The sequence below is a fragment of the Sinohyriopsis cumingii genome, unplaced genomic scaffold (genome assembly GCF_028554795.1).
Source record: "Sinohyriopsis cumingii isolate HCF-2022 unplaced genomic scaffold, ASM2855479v2 utg000837l, whole genome shotgun sequence".
In the NCBI taxonomy this organism is placed as follows: domain Eukaryota; kingdom Metazoa; phylum Mollusca; class Bivalvia; order Unionida; family Unionidae; genus Sinohyriopsis; species Sinohyriopsis cumingii.
Genome location: NW_028315936.1, coordinates 2,319,205 through 2,345,131, shown reverse-complemented (window position 1 = coordinate 2,345,131; position 25,927 = coordinate 2,319,205). Strand labels below are relative to the sequence as shown.

Genomic DNA, 25,927 nt, shown 5'->3' with positions numbered 1-25,927 from the left:
CCAGTCACATTATCCTGACACCAGGCCGACCACTCCTAAACACTATCCACTTATGCTGAGCGCCTAGTGAGTCAGCCGCTCATACCAGTTTTATGCTTTGGTATGACTCAATCGCGGTTCCCGCATCCGAGGCGGACACTAACCACTAGGCCACCGGAGCAGATTATTAATTTAATTTATACTACTTTTTAGGGCCAAAAGTAATTGGCGGTCGTGATTGCCCAAGGAAAAGTCAGAGAAAAACAAACAAAACTAGTGCTCGTGTCCGTAAGAATAACTGATATTATCTTTTAACTGTAATCAACAACATTTCTGACGTAGAAAAGAGTAATTTTGATGGCTGTCGAATCACAGGTGTACAAAATAATAATCATCATGTACACTTTGCTGACTGTTAGCGAAGATAAAATATATATCTCATCCAAGTTGTTGTCAAGGTTATGTGTGGTGCACATCGGTTCTGTTCATTTTTTTCCTATTGTTCTTGGAGATTTTTCAAAGCATGCAGTAATAGCTACATTAACAATAAGTAGAGATAATCTAAGTTACTTTTTTTGTCCCAGCGGGTGAATTCTGTTGTCTTCTCAGAAGTAAATCTTTGTCGTGATGCACAGTGCAGTTGTATAGTTAAAAGAAAGTTCATAACTTGATGTGACCTATCTTAGGTAAGATGTTTTCCATGGAATCTTTTATGACAAAATTCTTTCAAAATATTTAAGTTTAAATTTTCTAAGTCTTGCGCTAAATACCACCAATTTCAATTTCTTTGTCCCAGGAGAGGTAACTCTTACACGTATCGTATGGACGGCGTTTATGTCCTTGAAAGGGACGTTTTCTTGTCTTGAATGAAAGTTGTATAACAAAATTAAAATTTAAAATAAATATCAAATACACACATAAAAAGAAACAACGCCATGTTAATTAGCATAGACGAAATGTAACACATTTGGTCGGCTGTGGTCACGTTATATGGATCGCAAAATGTCTATTTTGCAAGAAGATTCATTCGTCTCGTCTATCTTGTCATTCTCCCAGATTGAAAGACGGGGATACTGTACAATGAATTTAGTTGTCATGTTTCCTTTCTTTTCAGACTACAGTCATCATCAATCAACCAACCACAAACCTTCCTAGGAACTGGTCGAGCGGTATCTGTGCTTGCCTGAATGACATACAATCATGTACGTATCGATGTCAGGAAGTAGCAAACCCGTAAAGTAAGATTTGACAAATAAAAATGAAATTCAACAATAAATGATGCCCGAAGAAACACGAAGCTAAAAATAAATATGTGATTACTTTTGCCCATTGTGATTTGCGCATAATTAATTAACGCAAGGAGACATCCACTGATTTTAGAGATCAAATGAGGTAAATATAACATGATATACCAAGTCGCGGGCTAGATAAGGCCCGTGGGCTGTAGGTTTCATATGCCGGCTGTATATGTTTAGTAATTTGAGATAGGAATACTTTATCGTATTAGGTGTTTGGGTCGTGTTTTGTTGTGCATGGCGTATAATATTGACATACTGCTTAGAAAGGCTTACTGATGGGTCATACAAATGCGTAGCAAGGAAAACCCATGCAAGTAGCTTAGGAAGCCATTATACGGTGAACACCATCACACTGGCGCATAAGAGGAATTTAACATGGAAACCGGAACTCTGGGGTAAAAGGGGAATTTGAATGGAGCGGTGGTCTGGAGACAAAACGCAAAATGGACATCGAGCGGCATTCTGGGGCATAAACAGAATTTGACATGGAGCGGCAGTCTGAGGTACAAAGGAAATTTAACATGGAACAGAACTATGAAGCATAACGCGAATATAATATTAGGCTGAAATATGGCCTAAAACGAAAATGTTAATGTTAAAAGTATTTTTATGCTATCCAACACACATACCCTACTATCTTTCACCGGCAAAAGGTTTACAACCCAACACACATCACTACTATCTAGCACCTGCTTTATGACAACAATCGAACACCCACCCGCACTTTCTAACGAAAAGGGTATGAATGTTTATAGACAAATTGCTATACTTACAAAGAACAATTATACTCTCATGCACAGGCAGGGATAGGAGTATGTATTTACACAATACAACCTCACAAAAACATACTATATCACCAAGGGGCAAGTGAACTAGTGTTTATAGGCATACTATATCTACGCGCAAAAAAAAGGTTTAAGGTATACTTTGGTGAGAAAACAATTTGTCAAATATAAAAAAGGTTTAAGGTGTTTCATGTTTTATTTTTTGTAGACATAGACATAAACAAAATAGCAGTAATTTTGAGTAGTATCACTCTTTTCTATATAGCTGGGTGTCCCTGAAAATGGATGTATAATTTTGTTGACAGCTTCACAGTTCTTCTCTGCAGTTGGGCCATAGATTGAGGCCCTCTTCAGGCATTTTTGTCTCACCGCTTAAATTCTTCGTTTTCATATGGCTGTCTCCGCAATCGTCCTGATAGCCCACGATGCCTTCGCATAGACAAGGTAGTATGTGTTTAACAGCACGCTGCTAATGATAGTAGCTGATTCTATACAATCACGCGAGTCTGTTACAAGACAGTTTGGTTGAGTTAAAACTCCCGAGAGAAATGCAACAGATTTGTTTAGACCAAGAAAAATCAACTTTCACGATCAAAGATCTATAAACCTTCTATAACTACTCCCGAGAGAAATGCAACAGATTTGTTTAGACCAAGAAAAATCAACTTTCACGATCCAAGATCTATAAACCTTCTATAACTTCATCAGACCTTACCACCAATGACATGTTAGCAGTATCCGTTATTACTACCACTACCACAGCAGCAACATCATCATCAGGAGGGAGTATGAATAGGTGGTCCTGGACAAGGATCAGGACAGTTACAGTAGATGATATCAAGTTCATAAATTTGTTTTTTCATTATTACAAGTAACCGCCAACGGTCATTTACAGGGCCACCTCTATATCCTTGAAAGTGTTTTTCTTTTTTTCTGAGTAATTGCCAAATCAAGTTAAACTTTTATCCGTCCATTGCAAAAGGTGTGTATGTTCAAGTATGTTTTAATTTCTAATTAGAAACGTATCATGACCAATAGATACGTTTCCGTTTGTACATTCTCTCGAAATCAGAATCACAATAAAATTTAACAACACAGCACAAAAGTCCATGTTCCATTTTCTGTTGTTATTTCTTTAACTCTCTGTCTCAATTCTGAATTTCTTTACTGGAATGTGTTCTTCTTCTCCTGTTTCTTCTACTTGCCTATCGATCTTGAATTTCTTCAAGGGAATGGTTTCTTTTGTTTCTAGCTTTGAAAAGCGCTCATCCTTCTTCTTCTCCTTGTTCTCTTTTTTGACGCTTTGAAGACCCATGTCCTTTTCATAACATTTATAACATATATCTTTCCTTTTGTCTCTCTTTTCTCCAGTCTTAGCGGCTTCTGTTCATTGAAGTTTAGAAGTCTTAGCGGTTTATGTTTCCGAACTGTTAAAATTTAACAACCAAGCCAAAAAAGCACATCTTCCTCTTTTTTTTATACTGTTTTTCACTATCAGTTTTTATCTATTTATTTTACTGGTAAGGGTGCAGCTTCTACTGCTGTTTTTTCTACCTGTCTAGCCTTGTTGAATTTATGGACGTGTCCGGGTTCTAAGACTGTTTCTCGCTCTGAAAAACACTCGTCTTCCTTCTTCTCCTTGTTGTCTTTTTTATGTGGCTCTCTGAAGACCAATATTATCTTTACTAACATTGATAGCAGGTATATGTACCTTTTTGTATTTCTTTCCTCCAGTTTTAGCGGTTTCTTTTCTTTGACGTTGTGGACATTTTGAAGCCCAATATCATTTCTCAGAGATAGCAGTATTTTAACCTTGATCTTGAGTGGAGTACTCATAGTCTTATTGGAAGTGTTCTTCCGAGTGACTCAGTAACTCTCTGACGAAGCAGCAGAAAGGGCAAACAGACCCAAGAATTCCGACAAAAAAAATAAAACCTCCATGAAAAAATCATCTCGTAGAAAGGTCCAGATTTTTACAAATAAACGCTTCCTTGAGATGATTTATTTCTGTAATGGCCGATTATATTAATAAAACCTTAGTTCGAAATAGTAGCTGAAAAATAAAGTACTCTACGTGTTTATTTATTTTTGTTTATTTTTTTGACGAGCAACATTGGTAGGCGCCCTTTCTGCTGCTATTAAGTAAAAAATTGTTATGTTAAAAATAATGGTACATCCAGAATCTCATACTGCAAGAATAGCACGAGAAAGACTAGAAGCAATTAAAAAAATTCTTCCTGTCAGAGACTCATTTAGAGAACACTTACAAGCGCAACAACAAGCACAAGTTGAGTACGAAGAAGATACTAAAAAACTGTTTAAACCCGTCACTGCAGCTACTGAAAAAGTTACAACTGTCATCAAAGAAGATCTTCTTCCGGTATCAAAACAAACAGCAGAACAAACTGAAAAAATAGCAAGAAGAACTAAACAGACAAAGAAGATATTACGAGATCTTCCAATTGATATAGCTGCGGCTCAACCTCCACCTGTTGGTGAGGAAATACTTGAAAGTATTGGAAAACTTCGTACTGAAGTCACCGACGTAAAAGAAGAACTTGCAAATAAACCCAAACCAATAAAAGAAAACGTAGAATTAATTGCAAGATTTAAGGAAGGGTTTGTCGAAGATATTACAAATACTAAAAGAGAAGAATTACCTGAAAAAATATTAATTAGTATATTTAAAAATCTGATATTTTAAAACCCCGTCATGAAAAAGTAAATGATGATAATCTTATTAAATGGATATATCGAATATATACAAACAAAAGACAAGCTAGAGATGATGATTTAGAATATAGAAATCTTGATGAAAAAGTATAAAGACTTTATGGAGAGCAAGTAAAACAATAGAGCAACAACAACTCTCCCAGTATCAACTTCCTCCACCTTTACAACAAATAGAACAACAACAGTCTTCTCCACCTCTGCAACAAATAAAACAACAACAGTCTTCTTCGCCGAAACTTAAAGAGAAGTATCTTAAAAGAGCAAGAAGATCCTTATCTAAGAAAGACACAGACAACAGAAAAAGGAGCTACTGGCAGTGGTCTGGGAAATGATTTTGTTTGTCCTGATAATATCATTAATGATGTGTCACGGTTTGAAGTTCTCATAGGAGGAAAACGAGCTGGAACTAATTCACCAGAAATAATTAATGAAGCAGCTGATATTTGTCGGCGATTTTCTCAAGGTGGTATCATGGATATCGGTTTTTACCGAGAATTTATCGATGAACTTGTTGATGATTATAGTGACTAGTTGTTAGAGAAATAGCAAATAAAATAAGATGATCATACATAATAATCATCGTAAACCCGTGCAGGTCAGAGCGGTAAACTCACGATTACCAATCTACAGAGCTACTTACGGAGATGGACTTGGTGATGTTGTGCAGGGATTATTCACAAGGATAGCTCCAAAAGTATCACCTGTTGCAAAACAATTATCGATGAAAGCTTTTGATATTGTTCGTGATAAAGCTCCTGGAGCAATTGTCAATGTTGCTGGTAAGGCGTTCTCGGCGATCAAAGACAGACTAGCACGATTAACGCGACGAAAACGACAACCATCAGTGAAACTGACAAGTACTGAAATTATGCCTGCAGACGTAAGTAAAATAATAAATCAGGCTGCAAATCAAAACCTGGCAGCGTTAGCAGATCAAGGACTCGGTGAACCAGGGAATAATATTTCAAGTTTGATATCAGGAAATGGAATTTCACGAACGCGGTAATCAACGTGTTAAACGGAAATAATTATAATAAAATGTTCAAGCGCGTATCCGACGAAGCATTTGATATGGAGGCACCTGTCCTTAAAGATGAATCGGTACGTGATTATCAGTTTTATTCTTATGAAGCACGAATACCAGATCAACGTGGAAGAACTGAACTACAAGTTCATGACACAAGTAAATACTTTTTACCCGCTGAGGCTTTTCTTGCGGTAGAAGATACAATTGTGAAAACGGATAATACCGATTACGGAAATGCAGTAAAAGTTGGTTTTGTCAACAATGGGATCATGGCACTGTTTGATAGCGCCACTTATATGATCGATGGAAAAAATATCGAATCGATTCAGAAAGATGTAGACGTTGCTACAACAATAATAGGATTAGCAGGTCCCACAATGATGTTTGTGAAAGATAATTCTAATAACCCTGAAAGCGATCGGTATAATATAGTACGACCAAGAAACAATGCCAATGACGCCGATGCTGATGTGGAACCAGTGGTTAAAAATGCTAATGTAAATTTCAACTTGGGATTTGCAGCACGTAGAAATATGTTGCTAGGAGACAATAGAAGATTCTCATGTACGATTCCACTATCGCATATTTTTGGATTTTGTAGAAATGTTAGAAAGGTTATGTTTGGAGCTAGACACACGGTTGTTCTTGTAAGAAAGGGTGATGATAACGATGCTTTGTGGAGACCTGTTGGTGATCCTGGTAAAGTAGTATTATCGAAACTTTCACTGTGGATGCCGATAATGACCCCAACGATCGCAGAGGAGCAAAACTTAATTTCTTTCATGGACACTGGTGGTAAATCCTTGTTGTCATGGTTAACAACAAGTACAGATAGTATGCAAACTGACGTTAACGGTCAGTTTACATGGCATATAGCATCACAACAAGGTGTTTCTGCACCGCGGCATATTTTTATTGCGTTTCAGAACATCAATCGATTAGGTTCACAAAAATCACTCTCATATGATATTTGACAAACTAGGTATCACAAATATTTCTTTACGAATAAACGGACAACAAGAACCAACAGAGAATATACAACTAAATTATGAACAAAATAGTATAGGACGTGTATATCATCGTTTAATGTCATTCATGGGACGTGATCAAAACGTGGATACTGGGTTGCAAATATCACAATTAGATTTTACAAATCTATATCCGATTTATTATTTTTCACTGGAACATCTTGATCTATCAAAACAATCTGTCGTTGATATACATCTTAAAGCAACATTAGATACAGGTGGTGCTAATTATAGAGCAATCGCGGTCATACTCAGCGATAAAGCCATGTTACTTGAAGGTGGTAGTGGTCGAATGAGAGTCGTTGATGCACCAGTGGAAAATCTTTGATCATGTTATTTAGAAAAATATATTTATATAAAAATGTCGTATGGTCATGTCAATGTTATTCTGACTCCCGGTCAGGTCAAAAAGCTTCAATCAAAAACCGCCAACAAATGCGGAACTAAAATATCACTAAAACGAGATCAGATTGGTGGTGGTCCAAACAAAGTATCGTTGAAAAATAATCAGATTAAACATTTCAATAAAGCCCTAGAATGAAAAACCGGAGTTCAATTCCATCTTTCTCCGAGCGCCATCAAGGACATGGTTAAAATAGGTGGTATATTTCCTCTTCTCGCGGCTATTCCAGCGTTAATAGCTGCTGCTGCTCCAGCCGTAAAAAGGGACGCGGCCTAAGATTACCGGGATCTCGTTGGGGGAGAGGTCTGAGGCTTCCATGTTAGATGTTTCAGCATCAAATTTTGATTTACTTGATGCTGCTAAACGATCAAAAATAAAAGCCTTTAGAGGTGTTTTTATGCGAGATCAATTATCGAAACAACCAAACAAGCTCGAAACAGGTATTATTAATCTCGACTCGAATTCAGGACCTGGTACTCATTGGGTATCATACGCGGTTGATCCACGTGGAATCGTTTATTTTGATTCATACGGGTTAGCTCCAACTGTTGAATTTATCAAGTATGTTGCACCACTTCACGCGCAAGTTTGGTATTCAACGCTACCCACACAAACAATGACAGATCCACCAATATGCGGCCGTGAAGTAATTAATGTGCTTAACGCTATATCAAAATCATCCAAACCGCCACATAAAGTCGTGCATGATTATACAAGCAACCGATTCGTTGCGCGTAAAGCGTTTTAAACAGATCTTTAGATCTTAGATCTTATATAATGGTTGATATTTACGGAAGAAGATCTTCTTCACGCGTTAAGAAAAAGTCCGGCGACGTTGATCTGTCAAAGTACGCGACTAAAGATGAACTCGCTGATATGATGAACCTGGCTGGAGTTGACCCAGATGAGGTTGTTATTTTTCAGGATCGATATGGTAAACTAAAAACTAGCAATATCAAATGGAATGATATAGTTCGACGAGTACTCGGTGCGGTCACGGATAATATTCCTGTGTTTACTGACGGTGGTAGAATCAGAGATTCAAGTATGTCGTTTACAACCATCAGAAATGAAATTGCAAAAAGTGTTGCTAATCGTGTAAGAAACACCGTCGACACAATGACGGGTGAACTCAGCATGAACGGGAATAAGATAGTAGTGTTAAGAGATCCAACATCCGACGAAGACGCAGCAACAAAAAAATACGTCGACGTCAACTACAACACCGTAGATGGTAAATTATCCACGTTGCGGGCCGAGTATGACGTTCACGTAGGCGCTTTTGGAAGATTTCGAAGAAATTTTCAGAAAACCGATGAATCCATAGATAAATTCTTCGGCACTCCGCATTCCGTTGACATAAATCTCGTTGGTATCAAGACGAACATCGACACGATTAAACAAACACAGCAAAACATCGTAGCGGGAATTCCTGAGATCGTTAATAAAACCAGTTTGATTAAAATTCTAGCCGGAATAACTTCCGGGCATATTACCAACATCGTATGCACAGTATCATCGGGATTTGCAACATGGTCGCAGCAAAATAAAACTATCAAATATACCGCAACAGTCACTGACGTGTACAAGCTGTCTGTGTTCAGTGCTGCAAAATTTGAAATATTTACAACGTATCCATGGCGCCATTCAACTGATAAGTTTTCCGGGGTTGTATCTGTTATATTAAATAACGGAACCGAAGAAATTTTTATACTGGAAGCAGCTGATAAGAAATTAACCGCAACATCTTTCTGGTGGTGTTTGGATTTTGTAGCTGAAACACCTCAATTGGTTACTGCATAAAAAATATAATGAGTACCTCAATCAGCGATGCATCTCAATACAGGCACAATCAAGCACGTGAATGGCAGGCAGCATTAAAAGATCGAGTTGAACTGTATACAGTAAAAGTAAAGAAATATCGACGACGATTAGTTATCGTTGATGTGATTGTTTATTCAGTATCCGCTGTTGTTGCTGAAACGGGTGTTATATTATCAGCGGTGACAATGATGGCACCAGTAGCCGTAACTATTTGTATTTCAGCAGCAACAACTATTGCAGGTGTTTTCAATATCGTCACAAAAAAATATGCACTTGCATGAATGAAAAATTATCCGATTACATAATAAAATCACACACAACGACGGTAGCATACTCGAAATTGTCCTCGTTGTTATCAGCGAGTCTCAGTGATGGAATTATATCTGATTTCGAGTTTTCAATGATGACTAAAATATATGACGAAGGTATCGGTATTAAAGATACAAGTACTAATAATGACAGAATTACTGCAGCAGATTGTGACTAATACAACTCCGCCAAAGATAACGATGATCTCGGTAAGTTCAACTAATCCTGAATTTAGTATTAACTTTCCTACTACAATTCCAGTAAAGGAAATAGCACTGGCTCAATTACGGGTATATTACAGCTGGCCAAATATCAGATCAAAATCATTTAATGGTACACCAGCAAATAATTCACTTGTATTTGCTAACAAGAACAAACCAGATGGTACTCCTGACTGGATAAATGTTGGAATACCAACTGGCAGTTATGAGATTGAAGAGATCAATGAGGAATTTCAACGTAGAATAAAATCAATAACCGGAAAAGAATCAAAAATATCGATTAACGTTCATGAACCGACGCTGTCCTTGACGGTTGAGATACATTCTCCTGATTACGTCGTTGATATTTATCAGTCCACGATAAGATCCGTACTAGGTTGGCCGGATGTTCCCCCAGTGCATGAAGGACTACCTGAACCAAAACGAGCTGATTTTACGTCAACAAATAGCTCTCGTCACGAAGTTACAATAACAGATATTTGGTGGTGGTGGCGTGGAGAACGAGCTTGGGATATTAGTTTGGATGATTTAATTGGTTATGGTGGTGACATATTTTCAGAATTACCAGAATGTAAACTCTGTGGCCATATTAATGAAGAAGAAATTAAAAAAACTATCGACACTTCCAATCTTGAACATAAAGATCAACTAAAACTACGTGAACGCCTCACTAGTATCTTTTCGATATAACATCCCACGAGACACGAGGGAAAATTATCAAACAAATAGAAATTCTGAATTATATCGCAGAAGCTATGGAACGTAGTCACAACAAAATTATGGATCTAATTTTAAAATCATCTTCTGCTTCAAAAAAGTTTTTAATTGATAAATATAAAATCAAGGAATCTGATATACCGACGTTCAAATTTCCCAATTATAACCCGGACGCTCGGAGAAAATCTGTCAATGATGTCATTAATGAATATTTTCCTGAAATACTAGCTGCGTGGAGAAAACTAGCACCACCTCCAACTGTTCTCAGATATAATAATTTTCCACACGGCTTCGGCAGACACGTATCTCCGGGAATTGTTAATATAACCAGCACGATCGTGGTCAATCTGGTTTGTGACGTAATTGATGGTAGCTATCAAACAGATCTCGGAAGATCAAATCAGGCTCAGCAAGGATATATTTTATATACATTTACACCACAAGTATCCCCTGGAAGTTTAATCGTGCAAGAACCAACTAATCCTGTGTATTTGCGGTGTCACAATAATGTGTTAACACGAATAAATTTTAAGCGCACATACCACCTTAATCGCTTAATTGACCTACGTGGAGAAGAGCTTGTAATAAATCTGTATGTGAAATCTTAATTAATCCAGTAAATATTATATAATGTACCACCACGTGAGAGTTTTTATACATGACAAAGAAGTACTTGAAAAAGCCATCAGAACAGCTTTTTCACAAAACACAGAGCAATTTAACGTTAATTTAGTTATTGATGAACACGGAAACGAGGATTTCTTATTAACACAAGAACAGTTAGATGAGCTCCGTCGAGAACATATTATCGAGATCATTTGTAACAAAGATCAGATTCTAAATTATACACACTCCTGTATTAAACTCGATCAACTTAAAAAAATAATATTTCAGAATAAATAAATAAATAAATAAATAAAAATATTTTTTATTGTTTACACAAATTAATCAGATTGTATGTCTGATAGGGCTAATTAATCACCGATGGGGTAAATTATACAAATCAGTCATTTTTTGTTTAATCTGAAACAATTTATTACTATTATGAAATATTTTATTTTTTATGAATCGACTCTGATGGGTAAATTAATCAGCTTTGCAAAAAAGAAATTATTCTGAAATATTTTTTTTTATACAAATCAATCTGACGGGGTGATTGGTACTTAAAATTATGCAAATCAATCAATTTATTAATTCTGATGGGGTGGTTGGTATTCAAAATTATACAAATCAGTCAGTTTGCTAATTCTGATTGGGTGGTTGGTACTTAAAATTATACAAATTGATCAGTTTTCCAAAAAATACTATAAAAAATATATTCTGAAATATGTTTTTATTCAGAAATATTTTATTTTTTTATACAAATCAATTCAATTTATTAATTCTGATGGGGTGATTGGTACTTAAAATTATACAAATCAATTCTGATGGGGTGATTGGTACTTAGAATTATACAAATTAATTCTGATGGGGTGATTGGTACTCAAATTTGTGTAAATTAATTCTGATGGGGTGGTTGGTATTCAAATTTGTGTAAATCAATCAATTTATCAATTCTGATGTGATATGCATGATGGGTGAAGTCTCAGTTTCTTAATATTTATGAGAGTTCAACCATCATGTGGTTGGAATTATGCTAATTAATCAGATTTTATATTTCAGAAATCAGATATTTCAGACAGGGTTGCTTTGGTCGTTACCTGCTTACATAATTTTTCTTAAGTATCTTATGCGGGTACTGATTGTTTTTTTCGTTTGGTACTCGCTGGATAATCCCAATCTGACCTTTTCTACTGCGACAGAAAGAAGAACAAATTCATTTACTTGATCATCGTTCACCATAGCTAGTGATTGAAACATAGCTGCCTGAATCAGCTTTATGAACTTATACTGAGGTGATAGAACGTACTTATTTTCATTTTTAAGTTCTTCTAACGTTTCAAAATCAGATATTATTTTTTCAGGATTTAGTTCATCAGATATATTAATTCCGTTTTCTTCTAGTTTTTTGATAGCAGAAATAATGTCTTTGATATTTTCATGGTTCATTATATAATATATAAATCTTTAAAATAAAAAAAAACATTATCCCTATAGAACCATTATCGAGTGTTTAGCGAGTTCGGCGGGATGTTTCAAGGACGGCACAACATATTTACAACCCAAGAACTCGTAGCTTGCCACCGCATTCTACTAAGTTCAATGGGCACACGAAACACTACCCCCTATAAGAGCCCCTAACCGTCAAACAACGGCCTAGAGCCCCAAGAGGGTGTGTTTGGTGAAGACAATCCCCGTTAAACTCGTAGCTTGCCACCGCATTCTACTAAGTTTAGAGGATACACAATATGGAACACAACACATAGTATATATTTACAACCTCATTAAACTCGTAGCTTGCCACCGCATTCTACTAAGTTTAGAGGATACAGAACATAGGACGACACAACATATATTATGAATGACGAGCCCCTAATCGAGTGTTTTAGCGAGCTCAGATTATGTATGCAATGAATGAAGGACGGCACAAACATCCAATGAATGAGTATATAAAATAAATGAAGGACAGCACAAACATCCAATGAATGAGTATATACAATGAATGAATGACGGCACAAACATATACGCTAAGCAGAACACCCCCCAATAATCATCCCGTGGGTGATACAAAACATTTATCAACCACCAGTTGATATGTGGTTGGAGGGTTCTGCTGAACGGGGGGGGGGGGGGGTTGGCGGTCCCCCCAATTATTATAAAATCGCAATTATGCGCACCACCGACAGTTGTCAGCCATGGGGATTCGATCCTGGACCGCGATCGTCACAGTCCAATACGTTACCGATTGAGCTATCGAACCTTCTTACAAACGTATGTTTCGGAAATTAATATATAGTTACGGTACATATATTTGCACTAAAACAACGGTTTCTGAATAATAATGATTTCTACATTTAAATAACTGTTTCTACATTAAAATAACGGTTTCTGAATATATCTGTATTATAACAACGGTTTCTGAATATATCTGTATTATAATAGCGTTTCTCGTAACAGACTGCAAATACAAACCTGCGAAATCAATAACAGCGGTCCTAAGCGGATTGTGAATACACCTACAGATCGATTTGTACCATAACAACGGTTTCTAAGATGATTGTAAATGCAGCGTGTTCTGCCTATATACAACTACCTTGCAGATCAATAACAGCGGTTCCAAACAGATTGTAAATTACCTTGATTTCTCGTAACAGATCTAAAAATAACTCCGCTATGTTGTGTGATGGGAAATACGTTTATATATTTAAAAAACCATAAATATACTTCTGCGAGTAATTAATTACGACGTAAATGGTTAAACTGACTAATTACGACCATAAAAAATCAGAAATCTACGAATACAGAAGTAATCTCCCTTTCGCGTGGGTCAAAAAATAAGTAATATATGGGGGAAATACTGTGACATAAATTAAAAACATTAATACTTGCTAGTGATGATAGTTAACAATACTGAAAGGTGATTCTCTGTTTATATTTACTGGAAAAGGTAGTTTTGGTTATATTTTCTGCGACTTTTTGTACTGAAGGCATGCAGATATCAAAGTATTTCGCAGCCGCGTTCATAGACTGAAATATAATTTCTTCACCGGTTTCTACTTTTGTGGACTTAACCGTCCTTCTAGAAACGGTCTTAAATTTACCAGTATTACCACGTGTATTATTCTCACTCTGTGTAACAGCTTGAAGATTGGATAAGGAGTTGATCTGATGATTTGAATCAATATGATCGATCACAAGACCATCTTTGATCACTCCGAAGAAACACTCGTACGTAAATCGATGACAGAGATATCTTTTCTACCCAACAGTAAATCTAAGATAGCCATTATTATCAACATTACCAACTGGTCTCTTGAACCTACAGTGTCTAATGACACCATTACGATCTGATTCATAGTCTGTTATTGTAGGATGTGGAACAAATTTATTTTGCTCCATTATACAATAATATTATTTGTTTAAATCATTGTTTGTCTGAAATCTTGATATATAATCCTCCACGGATTTTATAGCGTTTTTATTATTATTTTTGTTGTTGTCATAATATCTCTTAAGTTCTCTGAAACGTTTTGCACCGCAATTTGCACATAATTCTGTTTTTCCTCGCACTCCAATACCACATCGCAGACATGGTATTGGTCCTAGACTTCCTCGCCGTATACTTTATAAGTGCATCCAACAAACTTCACCTCTGCAGGATTTGTTGCATCGATTTACTGAGCCGATCATGAGCCATTTGCATTGAAACATCGTATATATAATATTTTTATTTAAATACTTGTTTTAATTATATGAACAAATTCGAAAAATTATCCCAAGCTAGGCCTTCTAAATATAAATTTAATCTCGACAGATTATCTCCTGACTTACCAGTACGAGATCTGGTTGATCCGAAAAATAAAAGTTTGATCTTGAAAATTCACGATGCCAAGAAAGAATTTTACACAGATGGTGCATCTGATGTATGGTCAACGTTCAAGATTATTCGCAATGCTGCCAAGGAAGCTACAATGAATGACAAAAGAGCGGCAACTATCATTAACTACATCACTGAGTACGAGGGCAATCAAAAATATTTCTTCAGAGTAAAATTTGTTGTACTAACAGAAACAGGTAGTTGGATTATCCGTGATAAATATGATCCTGTCCTTGGTAATAATAAAACTATCATATTAAGTAAAAATTCCAAACCGGGTCTGTTGACTGGTATTGATAAACCGTATTATGAGCGAGCGTACCCTGTAACAGCAGTTATTTATGGAATGTATGAGATAAATAAAAAACCCAGCGTTGATAAACTGGCACCCATAAAATTTTCAAAAATAGTGTGGCCGAACGAGTAATAGAACAGTTTACAAACGCGATGCGTGGAAACGGATTAACTGATTTAAGACGTGAAAAAATAAATGAGTGGGCTGATTCAGTTAAGGATACCGGTGCTACAATAAAAGATGTTGCTGAACTAGGAAACATATTAAAATTTCCAGTAACCCTATCAACGATAACCGGAGAAATATTATACGAATCGAAATATAAATCGAAAGGAGCTCCAATAAATATTATTGATCATAACGCGCATGCATGGACTAGCGCAGTAACAATATTTCCACGTGATCGAACTGTTAGATTTTACCCTTCAGATATGGGAAGAGGTATGTTTGCTTTTATTAAAGAAACAAGTAAAAACGATCCTGTATCGGTATGGTTATTTAAAGGTGATGAGGAAGGTGAATTTGATCAGTTTGTTAAACGGAATGGTGAAATATATCGAACAGAATCTCTCCACGACGAGATGAAAAATCTCGCGGAGAAGTTTTTCAAGTACAAACACGCGGAAAATACTAACAAATTACTAATTAATTGTTTTACCGTTCCATCTGATGCGGCTCATTTTGCTAGAGAAAAAAAATTTATTCAAACCAGCACGATTTGATTTACTCGAGGACGTACGCGCAAGATGCGTCGAATACGGACACGGTGGATTATGGAATACCAAATATAATTACAATGATGTTATTTCGGTTAATATGGTTGCATGTTATCCGGGATGTTTTCTAGGATACGGAGATTGTTCTGTGTACTATAAAAGATTCGGTCACCCTGCAAACGAGATGACGCGAGTGGCAATTAATGGACCATTACCTGATTTTGATCTGACTGGATTTGCTTGTGTTGAATCATTCGAGTTTAACGAAAATCTTCACAAGATTTGTTATGTTTGGTTTGGTAGACATTTTTGTGATAAACGTTGGGTGCCCATACTTTTATTACGATATATGCTAGATTGTGCGGTACTGACATCGTTGGTTGTCAGTGAGGCGATTATATCATATCACGCACAGACCGAAGTTTGGTTGCCCATGCCAGGTTTTATCAGTCTCGATGAAGTTATTAAGAAATTTAAGGAAAAATGTCCTGATGTTTCCGAAGATGATATTATCAAAGAAGCTCCTAAAATTCTCGAGATTAAACTTAAAAATAACGAAAAAACCGCAAAAGATCTCGGTAGAAGAATTATAGGTAAATTTACTCAGGGTGGTGCATATGATCATTAAAGACATCACACACGATTAATTCTAGATGATGCCGAGTACGATTTTATAATTGCTGATACAACAGCGAGAAATATATTTGTAAATCGAGAAAGTGCTTATTTATCCGACGGAACAAAATTGGGTACGATCGTTAGCTACATAAATGATGTCTCCCCACAGTATACTCATCTAAGATCTTCTATATTGGCTTATGTTTCCATAAATTTATTATCGATGATTAATAGATTTCCTGAGACCGCAGTCAGAGTCGTTACATATTCGTTTTATATTTCGAGTTAATATTTAGAGTCTGTTATGAAATTTACAAGTAATGATGAACGATGGAGTTCGTGAAGAATAAAAAAGGAAATATTACACAATTATACAGAATCAGCAGATGTTCCGATGAGACATTTTTATCGTAGGTGTAATAAAATATCAGAAATGTCGAAAGCGCTGTCAGTGAGTGATCCAATAACTAGATATAAGACAATATATCTCAATGGACCTGGTGGATGCGGCAAGACGACTCGAGCAATTAATGTATTTAGAAATACAGATATGATCGTGCTGACACCCACACATAGACTTGCACGAGAGATGAAACAACGACAAGTACAATCATGCACGTATCATAGTTTCTTTCGATGGCGCGGGGATACATGGACTCTTGAACGAATGGGAGAAAAATATATACCTAAAATAATTATTTGGGACGAGATATGTACGGTATCATTGGATACATTAAAAATGTTTCTTGATTGGTTGTTGACGAAAAATACCGCTATAATAATGTGTGGCGATCATAGTCAACCGCCGCCTTTTGTTGGACCATCTTCACATGATTGGTTAAAAAATTTCGTTGATTATTACGAAGAAATAGATGATGATCATAGAGCTCTTGATGAAAATTTAAAGGAGTTTAAGAAATTAATCAGATTACAATCAAACAAAATTCAGTGTGAAATAATACGCGGAGTGATCTCAGAGACCTGAATGAGTAACTTTTTGAATTTATGGAGACCCAACGATTTGATAGTAGCAAGCAGGAAAATAAGTAGAGACGCTTTACAACAGCAGTTATTTCAGCTGCATAAAGAAAAATACTCAGAATTGCCCGTACCGTTATGTTATAGACCATCAGATACACGAAAACAGAATATTAATGTTGACATTCCAGGGCAGACTGAGAAACAAAATCTCGTATTAAATGATATTGTCGCTGTTGATATCAGTGTGGTCGAAGATGCATTACGCGCTGACAAATCTCCATGGGTGTTGGGATACGCTATGACGATCCACTCGTCTCAGGGATTAACTATTTCTGATACACGAGTTTGGATTGTGGACGATCATATTGAGTGGTCAAATTTAGTTTATTTAGCGGTATCAAGGGATAGAAAAATATCTCAGTTACGGAGAATTATAATTCCTGAAATTGTTAATAAAACCAACATCATCATCGACGGTGATATAATAAGAGAAAATTTAATCGGATGCAAACAATCTGATAAAAAAAAAATAAACGCGACTTTGATCTTGATGTTGAATTTATTATTGAGTTAAAACAACAGCAGAATAATCATTGCGCAAGTTGTAATTGTATAATGCTGTGGAGGTATTTGAATAATGATTCAAGACAATTTACCGTAGACAGAAAAGATAATAGTCGTGGTCATACACGAGAAAATGTTATGTTGACCTGTCTCGAGCGTAATCAGCGTAGAGGCGCTAGTTAAGTGATCGCGGTGGTAGTAGTGTATCCTCGGGAATTACTTGTAATTGTTCACGTGTAAATCCACGTTGAGGAGCAGCCGAATCTAATCTGTAGATTGCAGGTCTACCTGGGGATCTTGTCACGGTGGATATTTTGTGTGTGGTAACACTCCAAATAGGATCAGTAGCTCTTTTATAACCACCTTCAAGTTCACCCGGTTCATATAAATATCTAACTGTAACATCACCCAGTAATTTTTGTTTTTCAATATCTTTTCGCTGTATTGGTATATTTTTTTTGTAATTGCATTAATGGGTTTCATGTTGGTTGTTCGTGTAATCTCATTATTTAATGCAGCTATCACGCTTGGTAATCTTGCAACCCATTCACGAGATCTCGTATCCTGAATAAATTCCCTCGCGTATTGACATCCAAATAACCGCTCAGCGAGTGTTCGATTAAATCATTCAACAATTGCCTGATGACGATGAATTGCAGTATGCCCTCGTCGTATTTTGGTATTATGTTGCTTCATCAACGATGATACTGGACCAAGAAATTCCTTGCCAGGATCAGCTTGTAATAATTGTGGCCATCGTAATGGTCCTCGTTGATAAATTCGTTCAAACGCATCGGCTACTTCAGATGATGTTTTCGTTGATAGCGGTTCTGCATCTTTATATCTACTTGCAACATCAACAACAGTTAACGCGTATTTGTACGTTTTTCTACGTAGAGTATCATGTGGTAAAAACAGAATATCAGCTTGATGAACTTCATTAGGAACACTAACATCAAAATACGCGTACTGAATTCGTTTCGGTGGTGATAGGTAAATTTGCCATATTGCTTGCCTGGATAACCACGCTTTAGCAGTAGAATGTTTAACCGCTGCTGCATCAGCAAGTTTACTAATTGCAGCTTTACCTTTCCAGTATCCTCTTGGACTATAATAAATTCATTCCATTGTATATTACCAGGCCCAAGCGCTAATTTACCTTTCATCGCAGATCTTCCTAACCAATTAGCTAATTTTTCTTTGATATTTTTATTTTTTACAGAATCTAGCGCGTGAATTAATTTCACATCTGCAATATGCCTATCTTGTAGATTTTTACTTTTATACGCAACATCATGAGCGTGACATGCTTTATCAATAGCGTTTATTGGTTCCTCGCCTGGTTTTGGTTGATCCTGATTATCGAGCCTGATATCAAGTCTGGTACCAGGACCGCAATAATTATATCCTGGTAGATGTTTTTCTCCTGGGTATTTAGACCACCGAGCACCCGGAAACTTTGACATCAAATTAGCAACATCACCACCGCGCTTATTAGGTAAAAACGAAAATTTCTTTCTACCGCATACATAACATTTTCCACCATACGCTATTTTTTTTATTTTTTGTGGTAACCATAGCTAACCAGTAGTTGGAGTTTTAGATCTACAACGTGAACAATATAGATTCATGATATAAAAATATATGGATATAATTGATTTCTCGGCAACTCGGCGACGAGAGCGAGTTAAACATCACCCATTACCCAATTCCATCAGAATGATTATCATAGGACCATCTGGATCGGGTAAGACGCAATTACTACTTAATTTGATAATTAGATGGTTGAAATGGGATAAATTATATTTGGTAGCACCATCCGTTGATGATCAGAGGTGTTATGAAGTATTAAAAGATTTTAACGAGATTAATAAATGACGGTGAAAATATTATTAATTTTATAACAGATATCGAAGAAGCACCGTCCATAGATGATCTTGATGGGTTTATTGATAATTTAGTTGTATACGACGATGTGATGCTGGATAAACAAGCAAACCCAGCTAGAATATTTTCTCGAGGTAGACATAAAAATACAGATGTGATCTATGTTACTCAGCGGTATACACAAATTCCGAAAGTAATCAGGGATAACTGTAATATTTTAATTGTGTTTAATGGAGTGGATACACATACGTTGCGAAATATTCATCAAACTTGGTGCAGCGGTGACATGGATATAATTAAATTCAGAAATTTCTTTTCACGAGCGCAAGCTACTCCGCATGGATTTGTAACAATAAATTTGCACGATCCTAGAACAAGATATCGTGTAGGTCTTGATAAAATATTTGGATAGCAGCAGAAAGGGCGCCTACCAATGTTGGTGGTCAAAAAAATAAACAAAAATAAATAAACACGTAGAGTACTTTATTTTTCAGCTACTATTTCGAACTAAGGTTTTATTAACATAATCGGCCATTACAGAAATAAATCATCTCAAGGAAGCGTTTATTTGTAAAAATCTGGACCTTTCTACGAGATGATTTTTTCATGGAGGTTTTATTTTGTTGTCGGAATTCTTGGGTCTGTTTGCCCTTTCTGGTGCTGACGAGAAGGAAGTTTTGTTGCGACACTTCCAGCTTTAATGTCTGAAAACTGAATGAATATACTATCCTAGGGTGATAAGCTCTGTATATAACGAGCGAGTGTACCGTAGTCAAATCAAACTTTCGATCAAGATGAAACTCCATTGAGAAAGAAGAAGAATCCGAGAGACAAGTATGACTTTCGATGTCTTCATATACGCTAATCGAATTGTTAGGAAAGTACACGCCTTTGATTTTGAGGATGCTCCGAGTGACCTCGAGTCAATAATATCTCCACTTCATGACCGCCAGAGTTAAGATCAAGAAAGAAACGTAGTCCTTCGGTATCTCCTGAAGATTATTTTTACATTCGAGGGACCCAGAAAGTAGATTCTTTAAATATTTGGTGAATTTAACGATTTTAAGTCTGAAGTGCCACCCAACAGAGACATCAGCTGGTTTCATTATATATATGTTTGTTTCATTATTAGAATTATTGAAACGACAGTGTCAATTAAAAGATGATTTTTTTGAGACTATGCATCAGTCACAGCAGTTAATAATCTCTTGCCTGGATTGAATTAATACCTAACAACATTATCGAGAAAATTGCAATACGTCAAACAACCCAACCGAGTTTGACATGATCCATAGAAAACCACTCTTCAAATGGAGCTCTTTTGTTTCGAAGACCTGATTTGCCAGATGGCAAATACAGTCCCGTTTATCGTCATCAAGGGCATTTATATTCCGTTACAAGTATCACAGGATTTCCCAGATACAATTACTACTGAGAGGAATGTGACCAAGGATTTAACCAATCTAGAGGAACATTTTCATTGTGAAGAGATCTGTCGTGGATGTTTAGCTTCCAAGCCCTGTAATTTCAAAGGGTAAAGAGCGAATTCCCTGCTTTACGTGCAATATACCCTTTGTCTGTAAACCCTGTTACGGACAGCATCGTATAACAACAACAATAACAGCACCATAAATGTGCTTGCGAATTAATGAGGGTTCTATTCGGGGACAATTTAATCGGACGAACAACTAAAATGTACACCTATGTCCGCAAGGAAAGGATACCATTTTTATGACCAAATCGTGGACTTCAATAATTAGAGTTACATTTTAAAAAAGACATGACAATGAACTCAGTGAAATATTAAATGGTGACCAGAAGAAACAACACATAATAAGTGGATTTTATCGTTTGGACTTTGAACGTTATAGGAGACTGATATTCGAAACCCAAGTATTTGAGTAGCTCATAGTAATTATGCTTGCGACAAATGTATACAAGAACCTATATTCGTTATGTCCAAAATTGTCGTACGATATTATTTGTATTGTCGTAATTGTAATAACATTTCAGGACGAGACGACTAGATCTTTCAGAGCTCTGGCCATCTTTCTGAGTTTGCTAAATAGATTTTAGCCTCCACGGACGACATTTAAAGCGAAGAGGAAATACAGTGTTTGGGGATCTGTCATCGATACGCAACAGTTTTGGCTCCCATTTTCTCAGTATTCGACTGATAAATTCTTTTGAAACGTTATTCAGAACAAGGCACTGAGCTTCCAGCAATCGCCACGAATAGATCCAAAATCATATACATGAAAGTAGTATAGTGGGGCTGTATAGCCTCAGTGGAAAACCCAGTCAAAAAGGTCGTGGAGATTACAGCCTCAAGGAAATTTAACATGGGAATATCATGGGGATGTATAGCCTCAAATAAAAGTTAACATGGGGAATATTGGTACTGTTTACGGACAAGGGAAATTAGGGTTGTTGTATAGGGACAATTTCAATTAAACAGGTAAGGTGACGTCACATTACTGAAGATTGGTACCAATGCAGCAAGGCGGCTGACCTCAATCGGCACCAAAGAGCGGGACAAATACCCTAGAACGTTTGGAGAGACATAGGCATATATAACACATACAACATACAAACATTTTTAGGCAAGAAATCAAATCTTTTCGAGGCATGTGAGTGGCCATGAAAAGGGCCTTTGGTTTTTAGTTAACATCATTCAGTTAACATAGAGCGCAACGCATAGGTCTTCTCTTCATCAAACTTCTCTTCAAACAGCCTTGTCTCTCCACATAAATGATTGTCCATGATGATCTGACATACATGCTTAAGTCCGTACGGAACGGCATTGACGATACGAGAGTAAATGAATCTACGTTAGTCGACATCTTCTGACGAGAACAGGTGAAGGGAATGAAATGAACCCCGATTATTTATAGTGGAAGAGCGGATCGAAACGGATTGAATTTATTCACCAATTCTAAAACGCGTTACAAAATTCAGTCACAGTGTGGAGTCTGTCTTACAATCCGAAGAGTGCTGACTGTGACGTCACATTCCATATTTTGGTGCGCTTGCATCTGTGCACAGTGAATCCATGCGACAGAATTTTCAAACATGACGGAAACTAAGAAGAAGGCTAAAATACACTAGAGTAGGGAGGTGTATAAATCCTAGATCAAAATTCATAAAAACCTAAATTATAATAAATGAACACATACATTCACCAACGTAAAGGAACAAACACAAACACATAAAAATCTTTAACGTTCGGCACTAAGGGGTTCCTTCTATGATGCAAGTTTGAGAGAGACCACACCAATAGTAAGAAACTAAGAAAACGGTGAATTGGGGTGCACCGGCAGTGGAGACGAGAAGCGATGTCATAGCAGCGGCTACAAAAGTCAACACAGTCTTACTTCCAGTAGAGGTCGATTTTAGAACGGATTTACTAGACTTTCTTTCTTCTTTGCAAGAATTTGTCCCGGTACCAGTACCTTCCCCACCTTCTCCTTCTTTACCAGACGTCAAGGATTTAAACAGAGACAGAAAGAAGAATTGGAGAACTTTTTACAACAGCAGAAAGAAGCAGAACAAGCTTTTCTCCTTCAATAACAACAGCGAGAAGAAGAGGCAAGAAGGAAACGACAGGAAGAAGAAACCGAGAAGAAACAAGGTCTAAGAGAGGAGGACTCTGAAAGTCAAACGGTGACGGTACTCTTAGACATTTTAGCAGAGTTAAAGAGTCTGAAACAAATGTGTCAGACTTCATTAATGAGACCCAAGAAAAGACCCTCCCGGGCTAAACATTCCCCCGTCAACACACCTGCTGCGCCTGCGATACCACCCCTAGTGATTTCTACCAAATCATTGACAGGAGCCAGTCCAGAAGGATGCCTTGGTCTTGGCACAGGTTTAAGTCAGTTAAAGCGGATTACGTCCCGTTCCTGAGTTTGTTTTTCAAATAAACATCCAAAGGTCCATTTTAGGGCTACCAATTTCTCTCGAAAGGAGATCTCATTCATTTTGCCAGGATCAATTAAAACTCAAAAGCCACTATTTTGCCCACGATGTACGTGTGTATGAGTGAATGAGTGAGTGTAGATCCATATTCTAAAAAATCAAAACCAAGAGACACTTACGTTTTCTATCTGTTCTATTCTGGTACAAAGTTTACAATCCAATTCAAAACACAACACTTTAAAAAGTTCACAGACTTCTTCTGTGTCCTTTTTCACTCTCTCTGGTATTTAAATTTTGTCACATTCAGAGGTTTTTCCTCCTTTTCTTACTCACATTCTCGCCCTTTTTCTTCTCTTTTTGGATGTGTATGGGCTCTTATTTTGGGGAGGGTACCTCTTTTTCCTGTTCGGAACCCGTCCTTTCCTCTTGTTCCTGTTGTTTCTTAGGGTAGTCTGAAGACCAATGTCCTTAGTCTTGACAATGATAACAGGTATCTTGACTTTTGTCTCTTTTGACACCTGTTTTGCTTTTATGACGGTCTGGACACTCTGAAGACCAATGCCCTTTCTTCTAAAAGATATAGCAAATATCTTGTCTTTTATCTTAAAAGGAGGAGGAATAGTCCGGCGGCTTGTCCAATGAAAACTTTCTTAGGACACTCCGCAAAGCTCTAATCAGAAGTTCGATCTGTGTAGGCTCTTCTATCGTTCTGGTCGGGTTGAGAGTGAAATGAATACTGGGAGGGAAGACAATGACCTTTTATATAGGGAAAACCCTGGTCTGACACGAATAAATAGGGGACCATGGCGTTTAAAATGTAGTCATTTGACTTTCTGCAGTCAAGATGAAACGATCTCATCATGTCGTGGATATAGGAAAAGAACGAAAGACGCAGAAACGTGATTTATCGCATCGCACAGTAGCTGAAGTCTTGGTACAAATTCATGCCGTGATTTCAAAGATGACATGAGTGAGCCAGAATCCAGACCCAGTGATTCTACACCCAGCCAAAGTTCACCATCATTAGTAAATTCCGAAAAGTATTACCACCTTCGACATAAGGAAAAGCGCTCCTCCAGAAAATTTAGAACTACGGTTTACACGTACCCGGTGAAGTTGAAAGGTATTTGTTGAACGTTGTGAATGTTCGCATGAGACTGCATCGTAACAGTACCGCTTTCCATTTGATGATTGATACTTCCGATTACAAAACTTACATCCGATATGACGCTTGGAAGTGAAAACCTTCACCATTGCCAATGGACTCTGATCCAAGAGCGAAGATAATGTGTTCCAAGGACAATTACCCAAGCAATTATTCGTTGGTATCGTCAGCAATTCAGCCTTCAACGGAGCACACAATAAAAATCCTTTCGAGTTTCAGCACTATGACGTGTCCAGGATGGAAGTCAGTCGGGATGGCATGACCTTGTGTACCAGAACTTCGAACCTGACTGTAGTGTGAAGATGAATTACTTGAAGTCGTGCTCTGTTTGAAGCCACCGGACAGTTAGGGACCAACACCAGTCATGGCATTACGTACGAAGATTATGCAGGAGGCTACGGTTTGTGAGCTTTTGATTTTACTCCAGACCAAGGCAGCTACGAGGGATATTTCTACCCTATTAAATCACTTTAGCTTGCTAAAGCTCTACCTGAGACGGTGAATGTCATCCTGTATCCTGAATTCAATAATACCTTATAAATCAACAGTTTGAGAGAAGTCATTTCAGACTATTATAAACTATGGAAGACTGTAATCCTTCTTTGAATAGTGGAGAATCTATGGAAATGGAATGGAAGGATTCCACGAAAACATAACCCCAAGACAAAGACGAAAAGGACATAGTGATGAAATCCATATGGCCAGAACAAGAAAAACATTTAGTTTCCTGTTTTGCCAAACACCTGGCAGAAATAAGTACGGAATTAATCAAGAAAGATTGCTATGGATGTCAAAACGATCATCCCAGTCAAAATCAGCACGCTAAATGTCTCATGCTGAGTCAAGAAGAAAAATTGGACGAGTATCTGGACGAATCTTAGAGGCTGATCTCGGAAGAAACCATGTTGCATCCGTGGTATAAAGACTTGCGAGGACATTCCACTGCTCCTTTGATGACTCTAGAGATCCATAACATCAAAGC

The 25,927-nt window shown here is 37.0% G+C and overlaps 1 protein-coding gene across 1 annotated transcript in view; it reads left to right on the top strand.

Moving 5' to 3' along the window:
* LOC149773189 (placenta-specific gene 8 protein-like) overlaps window positions 1-25,927 on the top strand; it is a 62,866-nt gene that overhangs the window by 26,465 nt on the left and 10,474 nt on the right. The window contains exon 4 of the mRNA XM_089946679.1: window positions 1,094-1,181. Coding sequence (XP_089802805.1) covers window positions 1,094-1,181 — 88 coding nt within the window. The remainder of the gene's footprint in view (window positions 1-1,093; window positions 1,182-25,927) is intronic.